Here is a 24,332-nt window from a genome sequence, read left to right on the forward strand (position 1 = left end):
AGGGCTGAGGATAAAGATAAGGTCATGATGGCGTGAAATAGGGAGAGGTCAAGGTTGATAGTGGAGTTGAAAATGTTGCACAAAAGAAATTTGAAGAAAGCTTGTGTGTGCTTTCTGGTCTTTGCCAACCAAGTGGAGCATAACATTGTTTTCCTGAGTCGTCTCCCCTATTTCCTAAATTCAATAATTCATAGTTTCCAACAGCCTAACAAATTTTGATATATCATATAGAAATGTTAAACTTTTTTATCGGGTGGGCTCAGAGTGTTCAGACTGCGTCTAATAAGAACGAGACGGGAGCCCGCGTTGTCTTCTGGCTCTGTGTCACATGACATAATGTAAGTCTATGAGGCCATATCATCCACATAGGCACAACGTGGGGGAAGAGGTGCACTGATCTGTTATGTCCTGGACACTCAGATCCCAACAGATAAAAACTTTTGACAGGTCTCTGATACTTCTCAGTTTTTTGGGTGACAGGTACGCTTAAAGCTACTGCGTGCGTAAGGAAAGCTGAAATTTAATATGCTAAATCACCCTTGCTTCTAAAGTTTGCCATCAGGGACAGGCTGTCACTACAGAACTACAATTATCAGCCCAATCCTTCAAAATCACCTGAATTGGCCAACATTTACTTGACGTGTAAGGCCAGTGTGCTGCAAAGTAAAGAAAAAGTTTCCGAAAGCGACCACAGCGCAGCTCAAACAGACAGAATACACGAGTTATTAAGTAATAGTACCCTCCGACGTCAGACGCTCAGACACAGGGGAAACCATTCTTTTTGTTTTATTTAGAAATAAATCAGACAACTTTAGATAACTGAATTTGCAATTATACAAAATATTTACAAAAACATCAGTTTTTGAAGCTCGGAAACAAATTTACTTTTTTTTTTTTGTTTGTTTTATGATTTTGTAGTAAAACGACATGAAAATGCAGTGCTATGAACATGGAACATGAATGATACATCAGAGTCTTCACACCAGGAAATTACGAGAAACTACCAAGTCTTCGACCTTTGAGCTGTGAACAGCTTATTATATGCTAGCCGCCGTTAGTTCCAATATAGTTGAAATATAGGACTCTAAAGTTGAATATATACGAACAGTTTAGGAAAAAAAACTCATGAAAATGAGTTTAAGGGTGGATTTAGACATAGCGTTTAGATTTTTTTGTGGAAAATGTTACTGCAGTTTCTGAGCCAAAGCTACAAGTCAAAAACTGTAGTGAAGTTTTTTCCCCAAAAAATAAAATAAAATAAAAAATACGTCCTTATATTAGCACAATATCTTTCTGTTAGAAGTCCTGTTATCCCAAAAGTACAAAAAATAAAAAAATGTGAAAACAGAAATATACAAAATGCTTATAATATAACCTATCATCAGTGCTATAATAAGGCAGTAGCACAATGATATCTGTCCCTTTACAGTAAAGCTGCCATCAATTTGGCCTTTATAGAAATAGGTCTGTGATATTCTGTATAGGCAGTGCCTAAAAAACTAAGTGCCTGACCTGATACGGGTGTGAGTGGGATGAGTCGGCTGTATGTCTCTTTTTTTTTTTTTATTACTATGGGGCTATTAGATAAACAGCACAATATTACGTTCTGCCACGCAGTACCGCACCCTAGCTGGCCTCTCATTATAACAAGCCGCCATTGGATACCATGTTCTCGACAGACCAAGTTTACAGTCTTACAGGTTTACTTTACAAAGTTTACTTTCTTAATGGAACTGATGGTGAGCTTCTGTGTCACAGATAATAACTATATCAGACTACAATAGAGTTTGCGGTGCCCGAGCCAATTCTTGTGTTATCCGACCATATGAAATAACGGGCATATATTAGGAACAAACCAACAACAGAGCCTGGTGTCTGCCCAATATAACCTCACTACAAGGACCGAGAATGAACACCCCCTCCCCACTCCCACGCACAACCACAGGCACCACCATGCCAACCAGACACACCAGACTATGAAGCAGCACTAGTATGGTCTAAATGCTTAATTCTCAACACATTCGCTTTCAGATGCTAAACTGTGCAATTAAATAATCCCATATTATGAGAATAAATGACAACCTGTAACTTTGCATTAGATGATTCGGGATTGTGTCTTAGGCCTATTGTATCAAGTCCGTCTTGATGGAAAAACATGGACTTTGGTAGCGACATTAGTTGTCCAAGACAGTTTTGATTGGCGTCAAATCTTTAGAATATGAAGTGTAAAGACTTTTGTATGAAAAAAATCACAGCACATAAGCAAATTCCTGATTGGCTGTTGAGCGCTAAAAGCCCCATAGACTCCCTCCAGTGCTCCACCCATGGATTGCCTTCAATCAACTGTAACAACTGCAAAAGTTTCCACTGGTTTTGCTAACTGGTTGAGATAAAGCAAAGACTCTATGCGACTCTACAGACGGCTGCTCACAGTCCTGTAACTTTGTTATTTGGAACAGCAATTCTTTAAAGTGAATGGACGCTCAGGTACATCGCTGCTTTTTCTTTTACCATAATCTTTTCCCGAGCAACGGTCCGCCCCGAAGCACTTGGGGCAGGTCCGCTGCCCCCTAGTGTGACAAAACCCCTTTCCCCTCTTCGATGAGGCTCCATAGAAGGGGTTTGTCACACTGGGGGGCGGCAGGTCTACTCCCAGTACTCTGGGGCGGAACGTTGCTCGGGAAAAGACCAGGGTCAAGCACGGGAACTGGGCAGCATTTCAAAAAACAAAAAGGACCGTGCCACCATCATCCCCGCACCCAATAATTAAGGTTAGAAAAAAGCAACAATGTACCTGATGGTACATTTGCTTTAATAAGTGCAAAGATATTCACTTGAGCTAGAGTGGGTATCTAAAAACCTCCATGTCTCACAACATTATAGTACTGGCAAAGCCTACCCAAGCTGGCAATAGCTGGCACACACACTGATGCTTTCTTTTAACTACCCAGACAATAGTTATAGAGCAAATAATTGCTGGGTGTACATGTACTGGGTGTAGCAATGTAGCGTCAGGATGAAAAAAATACTCCCCACTTGTAATAATAATTAAAAAAAAAAATATATATATATATATATAAATATATATATATATATATATATATATATATATATATATATATTAGCACAGTAACCTTATCTTAGTTCAGTACAGGATACAGAAAAACAAAAACCTGGCCACCACTTTTACTGTGAAATGAAATGTAGTCTTACCCTGGGTTCACGCTATGTTTTTTTCATCCGTTTTTGCATTGACTTCCATTATAAAAAAAAAACAAAACCCACAGATGGACACAAATGCATCAGTTTTCAGTCTGTATTTTGTAAAAAACGGATGAAAAAAAACCTTAGTGTGAACTCAGCCTTAGGGATAAATAGCATATGCCTTACTGATTGTGAACTTGTGGCAGCTGGTGTAATCGATATACGGCATGTGATCAAATCCTTCTAGACAACCGTTTTTATTGTCACCCTTCGCTAAGGTTAATTATTGATACAGATATTTCTTAGGTATCCATACAGTTGTTGCTTCATTTTTTTTTACAGGGCTTTATAGTTCTGCAATATAAGTTACTGATGGCAACAAAACGGTGAAATCTATTTAGCTTTTATATCTCCACCTCTAACTTATGACTGCTCCCCACCATCTCCCCTATACATATATATACACATAAATACAACGGTGAGTGATGGAAACAGGTAAGTTGAAAACATATAATTGGCCCTGCGTGGCGATATTAACAGGAATAGCGAGAAGTTAGTCATTCGCCCTCTTCCTTTATGCGCTGCTGCTTATTTCTACGAGCATCCATATCGAAATTGAAATCATTCCAATCGTCACGCGGGGGGAAGGAGATGGTCTGGCGGAGCGTGAACCGCACTGCATCGATGACTCTTTCTCCACGAGATTCGTTGGATCCCACGCTGACGGTGGACGCGCTGCTTGTTGTCCGCAGCAGATGGGGAGGCGAGGAGAACTCGTGGATTTGCCGGTGTTCTACTAGACCCTTCCAGATTGCATGGCGGAACTGCTCAGGAATCTTGAGACTAATCAAGTCCTACATGAGAAATAAATAATGGTGAAAAACTGTAGAAAGCATGAGGGTCAATGATTGTATTCTATATCATCTATACCATATAGAAACAATTCAATCATATGGTTTAGAGACTTTTTACTGGGGTCTTTCAGATAGAACATGGTTGTGATTGGGCCTCACTATTGCTGACAGTCTATTGTAAAATTATACAAAATTTTATAACTTATGTTTTAAGGGAATCTGTCACTAGGTTTATTCCGCCTTAAATTAATACAGCATAAACTAGTGACAGAAATGCTGAACAGATCAGTGTATTACTGACATCATTCTGTCCAGCCGTTCTCCTAATATGCAGGAGAATAGGATTCTTGCCACACCCCACTCCCACCCTCCAGCTGCTGATTGACAGGTGACTGCCTATACTTAGCATGGATAGATAACTGCCAATCAGCAGCTGGTGGGTTGAGTTTTCTGCTTCTCATGAATATCCAGGACTACTGAGCTCAAGTACATAATGGAGAGGACTACTTATTGTCCATGTTATTCAGGAGGAGATCTCTGGATCAGCTGCACAGAACAATGTAAATGATCCACCATTCTGTTTAGCTTCTCTGTCACTAGTTTATACCACCCTGAGATAGGACACCATAATCCTACTGACAGTCTCTTTAATCTGTCTTCAACTCAATTTAACATTAAAATAGGCCAAATAGTTCTCACTTATGTTGTTAAACCCAAGCCTGTGCAGCCCACCATCATGTCTGTCAAAGCAGATCCTTACTTGCCTCACAGTTTGAGAAGTACTTTTATATAATACAATATAACACTTTCCTTTAACAACTATTACACTTGGATATAAGGAGATGAAACCTCCGACCTTCATGATTTACCCTTATTTACTCTCAGTTGGAGAGAAGACGATGGAAGTTATAAATGAGTAAAAATAGAGCCAATCCCTGTATCAGATGTGAGGAATGGGATACAATGGGTTTGGTTTGGAATCTCACCTCCATGGAGTAGTGCTCAATCTGATAGATGCTGCTCAGGCCCTGGGTAGTGAAATAGTCCAGACAGGATGAACATCCCAATCTCGCTAAAAAACTAGAAGACAAGAAATAGTATTTTGTGTTAAAAAAAGTAGGCCCTGATTCGGAAAACTTTTAATTTTCAGAAAACACGTTTTCAGAAAACTACACGAGATATCAGACAACATAACATCTGTTATGTGCTTTCTGAATCTTTTAGCACTTGGAGGCTCTTTAAGAGGCTGACTTCAAAGCTATTAAGTATGAACCTTTATATAACGGCAGTCTCCTCTCTCTGAGTAAGGAGAGATGAAGACTTCTGCTCAAGGCAGTGTTCAGACATGCTCTAAAGGTAGAAGAAGCATCAAGACCTAGAGGGACCCACTGGCAGCCAGAAAAGTCAACTCAGGAGTATGACGGCAAAGATTAAAGCACCTGACCAAGCAAGCAGCGTGGCTGAAGGTGGCGGAGTTGTAGGGAACTTCCGGAGACGGCAGAGAAGTTCTCAATACTTCACATTTCACATTGTCCAACTTCACTAATCTAATGTGAAGTGCCCGAAACTCAGCCACGTTAGCCAGAAGTATTCCTTAATACAGAGACTAGTAAAGGACTGGGTTGCAGAGGTAAAATCGGTGTCATCTCACCTCACGTCTTTCTTTTACTTGTCCGTACGCATGCACAAATTGATTAGGGGCGGGGGATGAATCCGAGCCCAGGTGACTGTAAGGGGGGTGCAAAATACAACCCCTTACTTTGCATATATTTAATATGATTTAGATGTCGATACATAAAAGATGCAGAAGGCACTTACAAGTAATACAGCTATGCTTACGTTAATAACAGACATGCAATCTACTATACGACAACGTACAGAGAACCGACACAGTCTACACAGAGTTTAGCATGATGCACAGAAATCTGCTCAGGTTATATCAGGAGGCAACAAAAAGGACTTGCGAGAACTTGAAAGTTTAAACTCTCAGCGGAAACCAATGATTTCTATGTAAAGAAAAAGACAGGACGATATGGAAACTGATAAGACTCGTTAAAGGAGAAGTCCGGTGGGGGGCAAAAAAATTATTCCAGGCTGGGGGCACATAAAAAGAAGTCATATGTCTTCTTAGCTCCTCTCCGGCTACGTCATGACCCGGTTGACGGATGTCCCGCTCAGCTAGTTAGTGACTGGGGAGAGACACCGCTGCAGTCACTGATTGGACGAGCAGGCTAAGTCCCACCCTCTTGTCACATTCAACCCGGGTCATGATGTACATGGAAACTGAAAGAAGAGGACACCCGTCAGGGTAGGGAGCCCGGTGATGTGTAAACATATTGTCCTTTTATTTCCCCCTGCCCATAGTGATTTTTTGCCCCCCTCCTTCCGTCGGACTTCTCCTTTAAATATTAAATTTATTCAATCTAGCAGATCCATTTTGATTTGCACATAACCGATGCCTAGTTGTCCATCAATCTATATGTCCCAGACCTCTCTAAAGGGTTGGGTATATGCAGTCACCTTTATTATATTTGGTTCCTAACAGATGGGTGTATGGTATGACTGTATATATAGAATCCGCTAGAATAACAGGCTTTTAAGAAGCCATTGGACAACTTTTTGTTCATGTTTTCATTAAGGAGCGCTGCATCTGTCCATCTGCACTATAACATTCTGTACATGCAATCTCTACGCACTCATATTTGAATTTTTTTCATACTATAAAAAGTTAAACTTTCTTATTGCCGTCAATGATCAGACTTATTTGTATTGTTTTTTTAAGCACTTACCTGGAGATGCTGCAGTCTGTTGGATATGGAGGAGGCGGCGTGCAGTGGGACGTGGTTGTCATGGATAGGGAAGGAGGCAGGGTCTGTGGTGGGCTTAGTCCATTAAGATCACCAGCCATCGGCATATGTGCACTCATCATCGGAACTGGTAACGAGAAGAAACCGCCTATAAGGTAACAATCAATCTTTTGATGCAATCAATCTATTTTTTTTAACAAGAGTGTTAGGGCCCTATTACTCAGGACGATTATCGTTATGTCATTTGAATTTAAACGATAATCGTTCTGAGTAATTGCAGGCAGTGTCGTCGATCGTTGATTTAGATCTGAACCTAAAATCATGGTTAATCGCTGTTATTTCACATTCGTTAGCTCAAGTTCCGTATTTGTTTACTAATCATTCAGTGTAATTGCACAGATCAGATGGTGTAAACGATCATAGTAACGATCACAGTAACGATCATAGTAACTTTCGTAACTAACGACTATCGTTTGCGCTTGTTTATCGTTAGTCGTTAAAAAACGCTTTAACTCGACTGTCTTCATAACAATGCTGCGGGTAGAACACATGGCCTGCGGCTCTATCATTCCTATGGAGCCACTGGAAAGAGACAAGTAAGCACATTTCCAGCTTACTCGGCTCCCTGCAGCAGCTCCATAGGAATGAATAGAGCCGCGGGCCATGTGATCTACCCGCAGCATTGTTATGAAGACAATCGGGGGGTACAGAGGTCGGACAGTGTTTGATTCCTCCACCACATGCAGTGTGTCATGGGTTCTCTCCTCTCTCTACACATATACACAGCCTGTGTCATTACTCCTTCCTCCCTCTCGGATGCTTCTCCCTCTCTGACAGAGCCGGGAGCTGCGTGAGCTACGTCAGAAGCAACAGGAAAAATGTGAAAAACATGTGAAGAGGTGACAAACACTCTACAGCAAAATGGTAGGAAATTCCAAATAAAGACCTAATCTAAAGATCTAGAAATTTGCTTAATTTTGCATTAAGCCAATGAACAAAAAAAAATATTCAGTGCAAGGCTAGGTTCACACCTGGTACGAACAATGGCGACTGTTGCGTTGAAAATCGCATTGAAATCAATGCACAACGGCCGGAAAAAATTGACAAAGTCAATTATTTCAATGGCCGTTGTTCAATAAATTGTGTGGACAATGACCGTTTTTCAATACATTGTGTGGACAATGGCCAGAGTTTGCATTAACTTCAATGCAACACATTTCACTATAATAAGATGAAAACAACGTCCATACTTGTCACAAAAATAAGTTGTGTGAGCATAGCCCAAGAGTGTACAAACCCTTTAATAAACCAAACAGTAGATATTCTAGGACTGCAGGTCTGGACTTCCTCATGCAGCTCAGTGGATTACTCGGTGTAACCTCAGGCCGCATTCTGTATATGTATCTTATCTGAGAAATGGTGCAGATGTGCAGCACGAAAAATGATCTGCTACCTGCTGCAGGCGAATGCTGATCACATGTTATTAGATATTTGAGATGGAGCACTTGTCTAAAACTTCCCATATATATTATGTAACTCGTCTAAAGTTTCCCATATGTAACGTTTCTATTGATTTACCAATAACAGCAAATGTAAATGGACACTGAGAATGTAACTAAAATCACTGCCTTTTAAAGGGGTTGTTCACTAAAAAAATGTTTTCTTTCAAATCAACTGTTGTCAGAAATTTATATAGATTTGTAATTTACTTCTATTAAAAAAAATCTCCAGTCTTCCAGTACTTAACAGCTGCTGTAGGCCCTGCACAAAATGGCATATTCTCTCCAGTCTGATACCGTGCTCTCTGCTGCCACCTCTGTCCACGTCAGGAGCAAATCCTCAAAGAAAACCTCTCCTGCTCTCCAGACTGGAAAGAATACTACTTCCTGCAGGACATACAGCAGCTGATAAGCACTGGGTAAGATTTGAGTTGATTTGAAAGAAATTTTTGGAGGGTGAACTACCCCTTTAAGAAATTTTGTTCAGGGAGAATACGACCAATACTTACTGTTCGATCCCATGCCGTCTGCCATGGCATTTGGAGTAAGAGAATTCCTCTGCTGTGGATTCATCAGCTGACTGACTGACGGCAATTTGTTCATACTGTTCATCTTGCCAAGCGGGGGAGATGCAGATCCAAAAGAAGGCTGTGCTTGTAATGACGATCTGCAGGAGTGCAAAAAAAAAAAAATCTGACGGTTACACGCTGACAGGTACTGAGCTAAGTAACTTGTATAGATCAATGTTAGTTTTACATGTATCCCAGATTTGTAATTTACTTCTATTAATAAATCTTGAGTCTTCCAGTACTTATCAGCTGATACATGTCCTGCAAGAAGTGGTATTCTTTCCAGTCTGGAGAACAGGAGAGGTTTTCTATAGGAATTTGCTACTAGTCTGGACAATTCCTGATATGAACAGAGGTGGCAGCAGAGAGCACTGTGTGAGACTGGAAAGAATACACCACTTCCTGCAGGATATACAGCAGCTGATAAGTACTGGAAGACTTGAGCTTTGGCTGTCCAGGCATTATGGGAATTGTAGTTTTGCACTAGCTGAGGGTCCTGAGATTGACCCCCCTGACTATAAGGCCATTTATCTTTGTAGCATCTCGGTGTGCTGCCTGGTTTCCATGAAGCTCCGGAAAAGACCAGAATTTCTATTTATACGTTCCTATGAGGAAGAGGAGATATTTTTCCCTAACTCCATCATTCCAGTATCAGTGAACACATCTTGCGGGCAGGTATGTGGAGAGATAGGATCGCTCTCAGCCTCCGGGTATACGGCATGAAGCCAAGTGGAGGAGGTGCTGATCATACACCCTCAGGCACTGGCTGCAAGACCTGAGGATTCTATTACACAAGGATTCTAATATACAGTGCAATGCAGGCAATGGCTGACAGCGAGGAGAAGGGCGATCACACAACACGGGGCTTAGGTCTATGATTCAGTCAGAAAACGGATGAATCAGCTTTTACTATTACAGCTTTTATAATCACACATGACGATTGGAACCGGATCAATTACTGGAGTATATATATATATACACATGTATAACGTGGTATGAGCCAGGCCAGCTAGGCACTATGTCCACCAAATGAGTTTACAGGAAATAAAGGAATTTTTAAAGGGGTTCTCCAGCACTACAAAAACATGGCCACTTCCTTCCAGAGACAGCGCCGCTCAGGTCTCCAGTTCAGGTGCGGTTTGCAATTAAGCTCCATTCCCTTCAATGAAACAGGGAGGGCGAAAGCGGGCGCAGCAAATCGGCAGCCCGTGCATGAAGGGATGGGCAGCAAGGGGTTAACTGGAGCAGGGCAGATGCACGTGGGGAACATGGGACAGTTAGCTGGGGACGCTAGGATAGGCCAATCAGGGGTTAGACTGAGGCATAGGGGGTGTGTTTGGAGGGGCCAAATATATAGGAAGGGGGGAGGGGTTTACTCACTTGCTCTGTGCCTGGACAGGGAAGCGCCCGCCCGCCCTATGTGTGTTGGCCGGTGGGTGGTTGGCTATATGTCTTTACTATTCGTTGCGGTACTGTCTCTGGGAGAAAGCGGCCATGTTTTTGTAGTGCTGGAGAACCCCTTTAATCAACCTACTTGTATTCTGTAACTTTAAAGTTGTCTATACTGTAGCTCCTGCCTTAGAATTTGTGGCTGCGGCTCTAAAGGGCGTACACTTGGCTTTTATCTAGGACTTTTTAGCATCTTTTTTCTTTTCTCTTACTATATTTTCCTGCTCAAGATACTCACCCTAGTTGTAAGGGTGAAACTGAAAATTTAAAGGGGAACTAACAGCAGGTGAGATGAATCTAACCTGCTGCTATGTCCCTATTGTACAGGAGACGCTGAGGAGGAAGGTATGATGGAGATTTATCAAACATGGTGTATAGTGAAACTGGCTCAGTCGCCCCTGGCAACCAATCAGATTCCACCTCTCATTCCTCACAGACTCCTTGGAAAATGAAAGGTGGAATCTGATTGGTTGCTAGGGGCGACTGAGCCAGTTTCACTTTACACCATGTTTGATAAATCTCCCTCTGTGTCTCCTATAGCGTGTCTCTTGTAGCGTGTCTCTTATAGTGTGTCTCTTATAGTGTGTCTCTTATAGTATGTCTCTTATAGTATGTCTCTTATAGTGTGTCTCTTATAGTGTGTCTCTTATAGTATGTCTCTTATACTGTGTCTCTTATAGTGTGTCTCTTATAGTGTGTCTCTTGTAGTGTGTCTCTTGTAGCGTGTCTCTTATAGTATGTCTCTTATAGTGTGTCTCTTATAGTGTGTCTCTTATAGTGTGTCTCTTATAGTGTGTCTCTTATAGTATGTCTCTTATAGTCTGTCTCTTATAGCGTGTCTCTTATAGCATGTCTCTTATAGTGTGTCTCTTATAGTGTGTCTCTTATAGCATGTCTCTTGTAGCGTGTCTCTTATAGTGTGTCTCTTATAGTGTGTCTCTTATAGTGTGTCTCCTATAGTGTGTCTCCTATAGTGTGTCCCTTATAGTGTGTCCCTTATAGTGTGTCTCTTATAGTGTGTCTCTTATAGTGTGTCTCTTATAGTGTGTCTCTTATAGTGTGTCTCTTATAGTGTGCCTCTTATAGTATGTCTCTTATACTGTGTCTCTTATAGTGTGTCTCTTATAGTGTGTCTCCTATAGTATGTCTCTTATAGTGTGTCTCTTATAGTATGTCTCTTATAGTGTGTCTCTTATAGTGTGTCTCCTATAGTATGTCTCTTATAGTGTGTCTCTTATAGTGTGTCTCCTATAGTATGTCTCTTATAGTGTGTCTCTTATAGTATGTCTCTTATAGTGTGTCTCTTATAGTGTCTCTTACCTCCTCGTGCCATTCCAGGGCAGTTAGTAGTTTTCTCCACAGTCCGGTGAGGCTGTTAGGAACATTGCGCACCCCCAGCCGGCCCAATCCATTCCTTATCATTAGAAAGGGGACGGATCAGCGCTATGGGGGTGGCCAGTGCTCCTAACAGCCTCACCGGACTGTGGAGAAAACTACTAACTGCCCTGGAATGGCACGAGGAGGTAAGAGACACACTATAAGAGACATTACTATAAGAGACATACTATAAGAGACACACTATAAGAGACATACTATAGGAGACACACTATAAGAGACACACTATAAGAGACACACTATAAGAGACACACTATAAGAGACATACTATAAGAGACACACTATAAGAGACATACTATAAGAGACATACTATAAGAGACACACTATAAGAGACACACTATAAGAGACACACTATAAGAGACACACTATAAGAGACATGCTATAAGAGACACGCTATAAGAGACAGACTATAAGAGACATACTATAAGAGACACACTATAAGAGACACACTATAAGAGACACACTATAAGAGACACGCTATAAGAGACACGCTATAAGAGACACACTATAAGAGACACGCTATAAGAGACACACTATAAGAGACACGCTATAAGAGACACACTATAAGAGACACGCTATAAGAGACACACTATAGGAGACACACTATAAGAGACACACTATAAGAGACACGCTATAAGAGACACATACTATAGGAGACACGCTATAAGAGACACACTATAGGAGACACACTATAAGAGACACACTATAAGAGACACACTATAAGAGACATGCTATAAGAGACACACTATAAGAGACACACTATAAGAGACACACTATAAGAGACACGCTATAAGGGACACACTATAAGAGACACGCTATAAGAGACACACTATAAGGGACACACTATAAGAGACACGCTATAAGAGACACACTATAAGAGACACGCTATAAGAGACACACTATAAGAGACACGCTATAAGAGACACGCTATAAGAGACACACTATAGGAGACACGCTATAAGAGACACACTATAGGAGACACACTATAAGAGACACACTATAAGAGACACACTATAAGAGACATACTATAAGAGACACGCTATAAGAGACACACTATAAGAGACACGCTATAAGAGACACATACTATAGGAGACATACTATAAGAGACATACTATAAGAGACACGCTATAAGAGACACGCTATAAGAGACACGCTATAAGAGACACACTATAAGAGACACACTATAAGGGACACGCTATAAGGGACATGCTATAAGGGACACGCTATAAGAGACACGCTATAAGAGACACACTATAAGAGACACGCTATAAGAGACACACTATAAGAGACACACTATAAGAGACACACTATAAGAGACACACTATAAGAGACACTCTATAAGAGACATACTATAAGAGACACACTATAAGAGACACACTATAAGAGACACACTATAAGAGACACACTATAAGAGACATACTATAAGAGACACACTATAAGAGACACACTATAAGAGACACACTATAAGAGACACACTATAAGAGACACTCTATAAGAGACATACTATAAGAGACACACTATAAGAGACACGCTATAAGAGACACGCTATAAGAGACATACTATAAGAGACACACTATAAGAGACATACTATAAGACACATACTATAAGAGACACTATAAGAGACACACTATAAGAGACACACTATAAGGGACACACTATAAGAGACACACTGTAAGGGACACACTGTAAGAGACACACTGTAAGAGACATACTATAAGAGACATACTATAAGAGACACACTATAAGAGACACATACTATAGGAGACACACTATAAGAGACACATACTATAGGAGACACACTATAAGAGACACACTATAAGAGACACACTATAAGAAACACACTGTAAGAGACACACTATAAGAGACACACTATAAGAGACACATACTATAAGAAACACACTGTAAGAGACACACTGTAAGAGACACACTATAAGGGACACACTGTAAGAGACACACTATAAGGGACACGCTATAAGGGACACGCTATAAGGGACACGCTATAAGGGACACGCTATAAGGGACACGCTATAAGGGACACACTATAAGAGACACACTATAAGAGACATTACTATAAGAGACATACTATAAGAGACACACTATAAGAGACACACTATAAGAGACACACTATAAGAGACATTACTATAAGAGACATACTATAAGAGACACACTATAGGAGACACACTATAAGGGACACACTATAAGAGACACACTATAAGAGACACACTATAAGAGACACACTATAAGAGACATACTATAAGAGACATACTATAAGAGACACAGTATAAGGGACACACTATAAGAGACACACTATAAGAGACACACTATAAGAGACACACTATAAGGGACACACTATAAGGGACACACTATAAGAGACACACTATAAGAGACATACTATAAGAGACATACTATAAGGGACATACCCTCCTCCTCAGCGTCTCCTGTACAATAGGAACATATCATAAGGTTAGATTTGTCTCACCTGCTGATAGTTCCCCCTTAAGGTCAACAGAGCCGACTGCCTTATGGGCGTTAGGGCCCTATTACACCAACAGATAATTTGACATATTTTTTAAGCCAAAGCCCGGAATGGATTTGAAAAGAGGAGAAATCTCAGTCTTTCCTTTATGACTTGTTCTCTGTTTATAGTCCACTCCTGGCTTTGGCTCAAAAAAATCTGTCAGATAATCTGCTGGGGTAATAGGGCCCTTAGAAACGATCGTTGCATTTCCTGAAAATGACAGTAGATTTCCACAATGTACTATATATGAAAAAGAACCCTGTATAATACCTCACTATGACCTTACTGACCTTACTCTGGATTAAGTACTAGAGAGAGAACAGGAACTGGAACAAAAAGACATTTAATGTCCAAGATAAACTAGTATAAATATTTATTGGCAATTTAGAACATGCAGCCACTCGAAGCCGCACTTCACCGTGGTGCCAAGGGGAAACCCGGAGGAATTTGTCTACACAAAAAAAAAAAGAATATTTTCCAATTTTTATACAAGATCACATTTTTATTTTTTCAGTGAATGACACAATATAAGAAAGTACAGCATGTCCATTGCATACAATCCAGTGTGAACAGTACTATGGAAACAGCGGAGGTGAAACAGCATTGTTACAGTGAGCTCTATAATTTTACCAATGGTGTTAACAATCCGATAGTAAATAAAACAATACAACAAACAATAAAATTAAAGGGGTTGTTCACCATTTTTTTCCTTTCAAATCAACTAATCCCAGCAAGTGCCAGAGATTTATAATTTACTTCTATTAAAAAAGTCTCAAGTCTTTCTTTCAGTACTTATTAGCTGCTGTATGTCCTGCAGGAAGTGGTGTATTCTCTCCTGTCTGACACATCTGCCACCTCTGTCCATGTCAGGAACTGTCCAGAGCAGGAGAAGTTTTCTATGGGGATTTGCTGCTGCTCTGGACAGTTCCTGACATGGACAGAGGTGGCAGCAGAGAGCACTGTGTCAGACTGGAGAGAATACACCACTTCCTGCAGGACATACAGCAGCTGAAAGACCTGAGATTTTTTTTTAATAAAAGTAAATTACAAATTTCTGTCACTTGCTGGGGATAGATGATTTGAAACAAAAATTTTGGTCAACTACTCTGCACGCTATATTTTATCTTTATATTGCCAGTAAGTCTTTGTAAGAAGGTTCCACTGTATTACTGTTTAAACCTATAACTTAATAGTATCCTGGTATGATGATGGATCTGGCAGTATTATAACTGTGTTTAATCTAAATGTAATCTACCAGAGAAATGTTCATGTAATCCAATGCAGCTATGACTATTACTTATCCATGTTGTCGATGAAAGTATATTGTAACCCTAAAATTGCTTACATAGCCCAAGCTGTCGCTCAAATATAACTAATAAGGAACATTTGCCTGTCCAGCAGAAACGGTACATAATCTCACATGCCCAGCATTCACTAACATCAGCAACCTGGAAAAAAAACATATTTTCCCAGAGTTTTACATATTTAAAACCATTCAAATATAATAAAAAAATAAATGTATACAGTTGAGTCCTGCTCAAACAGACACAAGTATTACAAACACCAATCCAGAAAGATCTGCCGCTGAAAAGGACCGGCTAGAAGGCACATAGTCCGCCACAATGGCAGAGCTGTACTTGAGTCCCTTAATAATAAAACTACATTGTGAACAATCAAATGAAAAACAAAGCCGTAAAAACAACTACAAGACGTCATCTAAGAGGAGCACAAACAAGAGAGTAACTCTGCAGTATGTCCGCTATGACTCCCACTCCTGTTACAGATGTGCACCCAGCCCCTGGGGTTAAGACCTCAATGTTTCTATGTTTTGTGCAAATGAATAGTGTCTGACCTGAGTTACATCAATTTCTTAAAGAGACTCTGTCAGTAGGTTTATAGTGTCCTATCTCAGGGTGGCATAAACTAGTGACAGAGAAGCTGAACAGAATGATGTATCACTTACACTGTTCTGTGCAGCTGATCCAGAGATCTCCTCCTGAATAACATGGACAATAAGTAGTCCTCTCCATTATGTGCATGAGCCCAGCTGTCCTGGATATTCATGAGAAGCAGAAAACTCCGCCCACCAGCTGCTGATTGGCAGTTATCTATCCATGCTGTGTATAGGCAGTTAACAGTCAATCAGAAGCTGGAGGGCGGGGGGAGGGGTGTGGCAAGAATCCTATTCTCCTGCATATTAGGAGAACGGCTGAACAGAATGATGTAAGTAATACACCGGTCTGTTCAGCATGTCTGTCTCTAGTTTATACTGCCCTCATTTAAGACAACATACACCTTGTAACAGATTCCCTTTAGGCTCTACAGAAAATGACTGACACCTTACAAGAAGAGTCAGGGACCTTTTACATCAGAGCTCTACAATTGCTCAAACCACTTAAAAACTCTCCACTGGATGGAGCCAACCACTGATCACGACAGCTCCTATATTCCATGGTCATACAGGCTACAAGTCAAAGCTATCGCCTTTACTACTATATTTTACTCTCTTCCAATCCAATAAGATGATATATATTAAGCAGTCCTATAATCTTGGGAAGTAACTTTACACGAGATCCGCTAGTAAGAGTTGTCTATACACAGTACCGATACAGTACAAGCACTACTAAAGTCAGTAAAACAGTATTGATCATTGCAATAATTCTTTTTTATATTGAGAAGCTATCACTATTATGTAGATGCATTAGAATAGAAGCATTATATGACATGTATGTCTAGCTCTATAACCAGGCAGGATGACGACCACTTTCACACAGCAGGATTTAATAAGTATTTTACGTCAGTATTTGTAAGGGAAAACCTGGAATAGAACTATAATGGAAGGATTTTCACCTACTCCAGGTCTGATGCAAAACACTGAGAAATATACTGTTATGTGATAGTGGCCTACATCTTTCTCCAGTACAATAATTTCAAGTGTAATATTTCCACATAATAATATACATTATATTTTATTTCATAATATTTTCATATAATATTATGCTGAGGCTGTACAGAAAAGAAAAAAAAAAAGCAAAAGCTTCTGCAGTCCCTTGCCGGAGCAGGACCTGCCCAATGAGCCAATCACTGGCTGCAGAGGTGTCCTGTCCCATTCAGTGATTGGCTGAGCAGGGAGGAGCTGCAGGGGGTACCAGGCACAGGTAAGTATAGTTTTTTTCCCCTTCTTCTCTTCAGACGCAATATTATATGGCGTTTTTGGGAACAATGAAATACCCCCAAGTGTTGCAGTTATCAGATAGTTTTGAGGCCTCCACAGAAGAGGAAATATGTATTCCATCCGATTTAGACATACTGAGATTTGACGTATAATTATTTTTCTATCTAAGAACAGTAATGTCCTACAGCAAGGCAGAATGATGAATAGTCTACATTTATGGAAACATTGCAAGGTGGGGGAATGTTGAGTGTTTTAGGAAGGTGTCTTTGTCTTTCAGAGGTTCTCCCCGAGGTTCCAGGAGTTCATTCCGGAAACAGGCAGACAGAAGACTGTAAGGAAGAAAGCAGAGAAGAAAAGAAGAAAAGATGAAGAGACGAGGAGTTGGAAAGTTCAATGACACCACTATGACCAATGTGTGACATACTATAGGATGGGAGAAGTCTGCTCACATGATAGTAGCTCTACCATAGCCCCTCAATGAAGAAGTGAGTTAAGGACAGCGTCGGGGAACACGCTCCTCTTCACTGGCCAGGTGTTAGAAAATGCCTTAGCCCGTCCTTTATTCTCTTAGAATTGGCAGACTTCACACAAATATTCATACAATATTGCTTTTCTGGGAAAATGGACGTGAGAGAGCAAGTGTACCACAAAGATCTAGAAACAAAGGCTCACAATGTTGGGATTACAACACGTGCCAGCTCTGTAATTTCCTGAAATTTAAGCCAACAGCATGAGGAGAGGACAAGCAGCCTGCTTAAGGTGGAATGAAACCTAATGCTTCCTCCTCCTATTCCATCTTGATATGGCTCCAGTAACTAAACAATCCTAATGCCCAAAGTTCAAGTGATCACCGAGTCAGGCGTACGATTACACAGAACTGCCATTATGATGGGGAGGGATCTGGGCACTGTCATAGTCATTTCACTATTCTTTCTTTCTAATCGCTGTAGACATCGTCCTGTTGACGGAGATGTGTTCCGTTACAGACACATTTGCTAAGTTACTTTCAAAGCGTCGCTGTCATTCGACAAAACGTTTGACGTGTGGAGACGCGTCTAAGGTTTCGATCGGTCGGGATGTTCGGACCACCAATGATTGCTAGATTGAGCCAGAAGAAGCACTCAGCTAAGTGCTTCTCTTAATAATAAACTTAATAATAATAATAAACTTAATAATAAACTTTCTATAGAGTCCATCTCCTACAATAAGATGGGCAGCGAGCTGAAGAAAGCAGCGATCAGCCAAGTGCTCCTCTCTAGTGATCAGTGGAGATTAGAGATGAGCGAACTGATTGTCCAAACTTAAGCATGCTCGATGTTCGCTCATCTCTAGTGGAGATCTGAACACCAAGACCATCCGTAAGGAACTGTGGCTCCCCAGTTGTTGCAAAACTACAACTCCCATCATGCATGGACAGCCAAAGCTAAAGCTTTGGCTGTCCAAGCATGATGGGAGTTGTAGTTTTGCAACAGCTGGCGAGCCAAGGTTCCCTGACCTAGACCTTGATTGATCAAGACTTCGGACACGCCGAAAAATTTGTTGAATGACAGAAAGTAGAAAGTAAAGTATAGTCTGATTCCAGGAGGAGGGGGAAGTGCATCGCTTTCGATTATGGCCCGATGTCTTGGTTACAGATTTACGCACATTTTTTTACACTACATTTATTACACGACAGTACGGTCCTGCATACAGGGTTGGCCTATCTTGTATCCCGACTGCAGGAAAAGCTCTATGTCATATAGAAAACAGGTGTGCATAAAAAACCACAACACACCACAAAACCCAGGATAAAGGAGCAAAAACATCAACACCTTGACGGAACAATGAGCCATGGCGGCTTTGCTATCTTTGTGGGTGAGCTATAATTTTAGCAGTCACACTGTGATCACAGAGGTGCGGGGGTTAGTGAGGAAAAACAAAGGGAACACATTAGAAGAAATCTGACATGCAAAATGGGAGACTTGAAAGGAAAGCAGAGAAAGGAATATCCACCACAGCGACAATCTTGAAAGGACTGTCAACATTTCTCTAGACCATGGTAAGGATGAGTATGCCACATTTACACACGATGCTCCTTCTCCGGTGAAATAACACCCCGGCTTTCATCTTTTTTTTTCCAGGATCTATAGATCTACATTCAGGCTGTGTTCACACAGGGCCGTGTTGCTGCGTTTTCCCCAGTATGCAATTTTCGGTAATAATGTCCTGTTTGTAGCGGAATTTCCACAACTGAGGTAAGATAGCGAAAGTCTTTATGCCACAATTTTGGAAAAATTACAGGAATAATGCTGCAAAACCGCATAGTGTGAACACAGCCGCATGGAGTAAAGGAATTCACCTTTGTGATAGTAAATAAGGTAACCAACCACTACTACCAATGGCTGTCTATGGCCCTCGCATGGCTGTGTGTGTAACTGTATGCACCTCTTAGCAATGGGAGTGACTTTTTTGCCCGGAAGACCCCTTAAAATCTTTCAGTTTTTGTAGCCCGTCTTTTGACCTGTTCTATTTTTTCAGTCTTGTAGTTGAGGTCTCCAGAACTGGACACAGTATTCCAGATGTAATGTCACCAGCTCTCTATACAGAGGGATCACAATCTCCTCTTCTTACAGGTTATACCTGCCCAGCGTGTGTGTGTGTGTGTGTGTGTATAATATATATATATATACACACACACACACACACACACACACATACATACACAGAGGTACCTTGGTTTAAGAGTAACTTGGTTTAAGAGTTCAGTTTTTTTAAATTGTAACTTGGTGTAAGAGCTCCCTGTACTGGGTGGGAGGGGGAGTGGGGGAGGGGCATGGTCTGCATAGCGGGGTCTACAGCCCTGTACTCTGACCCAGGAAGTCTCCCTCACCTTCCAAATCATAGCAGATCCACTTCAGGCTGGGGCTTACATCAGGGGACAGGACTGTGGGGGTAATCTCTCCATAGCTGTAACCCCTCTCTCCCCTGACAGAGAGTGCTGCATGTATGTGCCCACATCTGCCCTGCTCATTCCTTCATGCTCCCTGCAGTCTCTGTCAGACCTTGTTTTCCATCCTCTTCATTACTGTACAGTAACTTATAATTTAACATATTCTGCTGTTTCTGAATCTTTGTTTCCTTTGTTTTACATGCTATTTAGAATAATAAATCATTATTTTTGGGGTGTGGAACCAATTGTCTGCATTTATATGATTTCTTATGGGAAAATTTGCTTTGGTTTAAGAGCAGATTTGGATTACAAGCGCCGTCCCGGAACGAATTATGCTCCTAATCCAAGGCACTACTGTACAGCCCAGCATACCATTATATATATATATATATATATATATATATATACAGCCCAGCATAATATTATGTATACAGCCCAGCATATCAGTATATATATATATTTTTTTTTTTTTTTTTTTTTTTTAACAAGCCAGCATATCATTATATAAATACAGGCCAGTATGTATATCTCTCTCTCTCTCTCTCTCTCTCTCTCTCTCTCTCTCTATATATATATATATATATATATATATATTCCCTTCCGCCTGGTTGCACTGGTGCCTTACTTTAAAGCTCTCAGATATCACTACCCCTGAACCCTTCTCTTCTGAAGTTCTCCACAAATATTTCTCTCGCTAAAAACATGAGCACTTGTTGAGGTTGAAATGTTTAAAGGGAATCTGTCACCATGTTCATGATGTCCTGTGTGAGGTGTGAAATCGGGCCAGAAATGCTGTTTCTGTTAGACTATGTGGTGCTTTTTTTTTTTCTTCGCAGCTTAATAGTTGCAGTGCGATGCCAGCGCTATGAAACAAGAGTCCCACCTATTCATAAGATGACGGCCTCCTTGACCACTAGCCGCTGACTGACAGCTTTGTTCCTGTACACAGTAATAAAATAAAAGCTGTCAATCAGCAGCAGGAGGGGGCAGTCTGCAACTCATATACATACATTACACTTTTGCCTCATAGTACTGGTATCTCACTGCAACTATTAAGCTGCAAATGTAACAAAAACACCACTACAATCATAGATGAACACCGCCCCGTCCAGAGAGGGCCGCATATACTTGGTGACAGATTCCTTCCTAGAGCTGCTTTAGTCTATGATGACTTACAATGCTACACACCTAACTTACCACGAACTATATAGAAACTGCATAAGTTGTAATAAAAATAATATAGCAGTATATATTACAAGCAAAAATAACTTATTTATTATACTTGAAAAGGCACAAAAACATTACTTAAACGTGTAATTTTTATCATTGTGGAAAGGACCCCCAATCAGATGCCTATTGACGTATCCCACCCTAACGTGCTGTCCGAGCTGAAGGTGAGGGAACCACATTTGCAGACTGCGGTGCTTTCCTTGGACTGGACAAGAAACCATCTCAGACTGTAGCTATACAACTATAATGGAGAACCCTTGTGGTGGGCGTCTTCTTTTCTCCACCTCCTCCTTGCCCTACGTACCACGCTCTTTCTATGTTCTTCAATGCTCCTGATTCTGCCCCCATAAATACACCTTATATATCGTATATATAACTACTACATATACAGAATATACATAATACAATATGAGGCGATATCCTATGCTGCAGACCGAGCCAGAACTTCCATGGATCACCTAGATTTGCACATCACGGTGGATTAAACTCTAACACAGGTTAATAGATGGTAGTGAAGTTGTACCGTTCATTTAGGTAATTTTCGTCTCTGACATCTTGTTCTACTGGAGAAAACTTTAGATTGTGTTCCATGTAGTTGGGGCTGTTCTGCATTCTTTTTTGCCATTGATGTCTGGAGAAGATGTCACTCCTCCCTGTATTTCGGGGGCCGGGCATGATGTTGCTTTGTAGGCTTCTGTCCCTAAGCAATTTAATGTCACGTATTAAGAGTCTTAAAGCCAACTTGATGAAAGCTAATGCTATCCTAGGAAGCTTGGGTATGCTACTATAAGTGATATCTATACCCTGAGAGGACAGTCCTGCCTTGGTGCTTGTAATACTAAGACAACATGTAACAATCTGGCGTGTGCACCATGTCTGCACTTCTGGATATGGTGGTATAACTCTTACTAGTCAATGGTCCACTATGTAATAAGGGGGGGGGGTGCAAAGTTGAGCTCTACTACATGCAACAATCCTTCCCATGCCAAACAAAGCGCACACACAGCTGAGTTGCTATATTCCCCCGTATATACTCACTGTTTCTGCAGTAGATGCTGCTGTTGCTGTCTGTAGGTCTCGATGGTGTGTTGGGGAATGTACTGCATAAGCTCCAGCGACTCTTTAATCTTTAATAAAGTTTCATAGATCTCCCGGCCTTTCACCTAAAATTAGAAGGGGGTCGGGTTAAGACTATAGTATGTACAATACTCTTATTCTAATAACTTAAATGACCAACCAAGGAATTCTAATTCCTTAAAATTGCCAACGCGTTTCGAACCAAACTGGTTCTAATTCATGGTATCTTGGTTTGAAGAATATGCATTCAACATGAAGTCACCATAAAGCAAAGAAGCTCTTATAGGACAGCGTCGCCTGCACGCTTCCTACACAGAGATGTCCTATCAGAGTTTGTTTGCTTTATGGTGACTTCATGTAGAATGCATATTCTTTATCTATTCAGACCAAGATACCATGAATAAGAACCAGTTTGGTTTGAAATGCGTCGGTCATTTTAAGCATTTACTACAATAAAATATATTAATATTAGGAGCTGCCAGATTTTGGTCGTTTAACAGATGACTGTGCCAGGGGGAGTCTTGTCTAGCTAAATATTCTCCTCCACAGGAGAAATGGAGTACTAAGCTGCACCCCTACTTTCTAACTCATAGAGAGGGGGTTCAGCTAACCTTTTAAAGTGACCCTGCCACATCATTAAACTTTTGTTAAGTTCTAGAGAGTTGTAAAATTTCTAAAGGGGAACGAATCCAACCTGCTGATATGTCCCTATAGCGCTGGGGACACTGAGGAGGAAGCTGTGTGTGTTACCTACCTCCTCAGTCCCAAGCTTTTAGCCGGGTAAATGCCGCTCCGGAGCACCGCTGCGTCATCCAGCTTGCCCCTTCTAATGATAATCAATGGAGGGGAGCGGTCGGATGACGCAGCAGTACTACTAAGGGTGTTACGGAGCCGAGGAGGAAGGTAAGAGACATACCTTCTCCTCAGCTTCCCCGGCACTATAGGGGCTATCAGCAGCTTAGATTTGTCTAACCTGCTGATAGTTCCCTTTTAAACAAAGCCGGGAGAAGTGCTTCCTTGTCCGCCTCGCTGCAGAAGATGGGTTCACTTAAAATGCAACAAGTCAGAGAGTGAAGTACTTCGCCAAGTGTTTTTCCCTGCTCTAATGATAGAAAATAAAGTCTTATTGCGATATAAACTGTATATATAAAAAAAAAAAGCATGTAGAAAATAAAGTGTTATTGCTATGTCGTCGTATCTTTTACTTACTCCCAAAAACCTGCAAAATTTCAAATCCTCTGATGTGTTCCAATGATAGGGGACTGTGCCCATTAATAATATGGATGCAAGATGTCACAGAGATGTGTGGTGTTAGCCCTTTGCTGCTCGCTGCTCTTTCACTATAGTAAAGAATAGAGATCAGTGACTTACAGGTAGGTATAACACCTCATCATCTGGTAACCGCCGCTTTTTCACAGACGTCATCTGAATACCGTGTGTGGTCTGTCGGAAAGCTGTCAAGAAAATCAGAAGGAACAAAGATTAACACTGAAGCCAGTGCACAGCTCAAGCTGTAATTTCAAAATCAATATGACTATATAATTGCTGGATTACAGTTAACCTGATATACGGGCATCGATCAGCCATCTTGGGTTATACTGGACTGAACTTACAGTAGATCACTAT

General features: G+C 40.9%; 1 protein-coding gene across 6 annotated transcripts in view; it reads right to left on the bottom strand.

Moving 5' to 3' along the window:
* Positions 1 to 1,166: 1,166 nt before the first annotated feature.
* The window catches only part of TP63 (tumor protein p63), a 58,960-nt gene continuing 35,794 nt past the window's right edge, over positions 1,167 to 24,332 (bottom strand). For 2 of the 6 annotated variants that reach the window (XM_069974415.1, XM_069974414.1), the window contains exons 7-13: positions 24,078 to 24,160; positions 22,668 to 22,792; positions 22,153 to 22,329; positions 8,874 to 9,031; positions 6,848 to 6,992; positions 5,045 to 5,138; positions 1,167 to 4,058 (exon numbers count right to left, since the gene is read on the bottom strand). In XM_069974415.1, the coding sequence (XP_069830516.1) occupies positions 3,762 to 4,058; positions 5,045 to 5,138; positions 6,848 to 6,992; positions 8,874 to 9,031; positions 22,153 to 22,329; positions 22,668 to 22,792; positions 24,078 to 24,160 (1,079 nt within the window). In that variant the 3' untranslated portion in view covers positions 1,167 to 3,761. Of the gene's footprint in view, positions 4,059 to 5,044; positions 5,139 to 5,709; positions 5,786 to 6,847; positions 6,993 to 8,873; positions 9,032 to 15,408; positions 17,800 to 22,152; positions 22,330 to 22,667; positions 22,793 to 24,077; positions 24,161 to 24,332 lie in introns of those variants that run through there. The other 4 variants (XM_069974418.1, XM_069974417.1, XM_069974419.1 and 1 more) reach the window with 3 other exon arrangements.

Source organism: Dendropsophus ebraccatus, chromosome 6, assembly GCF_027789765.1.
Source record: "Dendropsophus ebraccatus isolate aDenEbr1 chromosome 6, aDenEbr1.pat, whole genome shotgun sequence".
Classification (NCBI taxonomy): domain Eukaryota; kingdom Metazoa; phylum Chordata; class Amphibia; order Anura; family Hylidae; genus Dendropsophus; species Dendropsophus ebraccatus.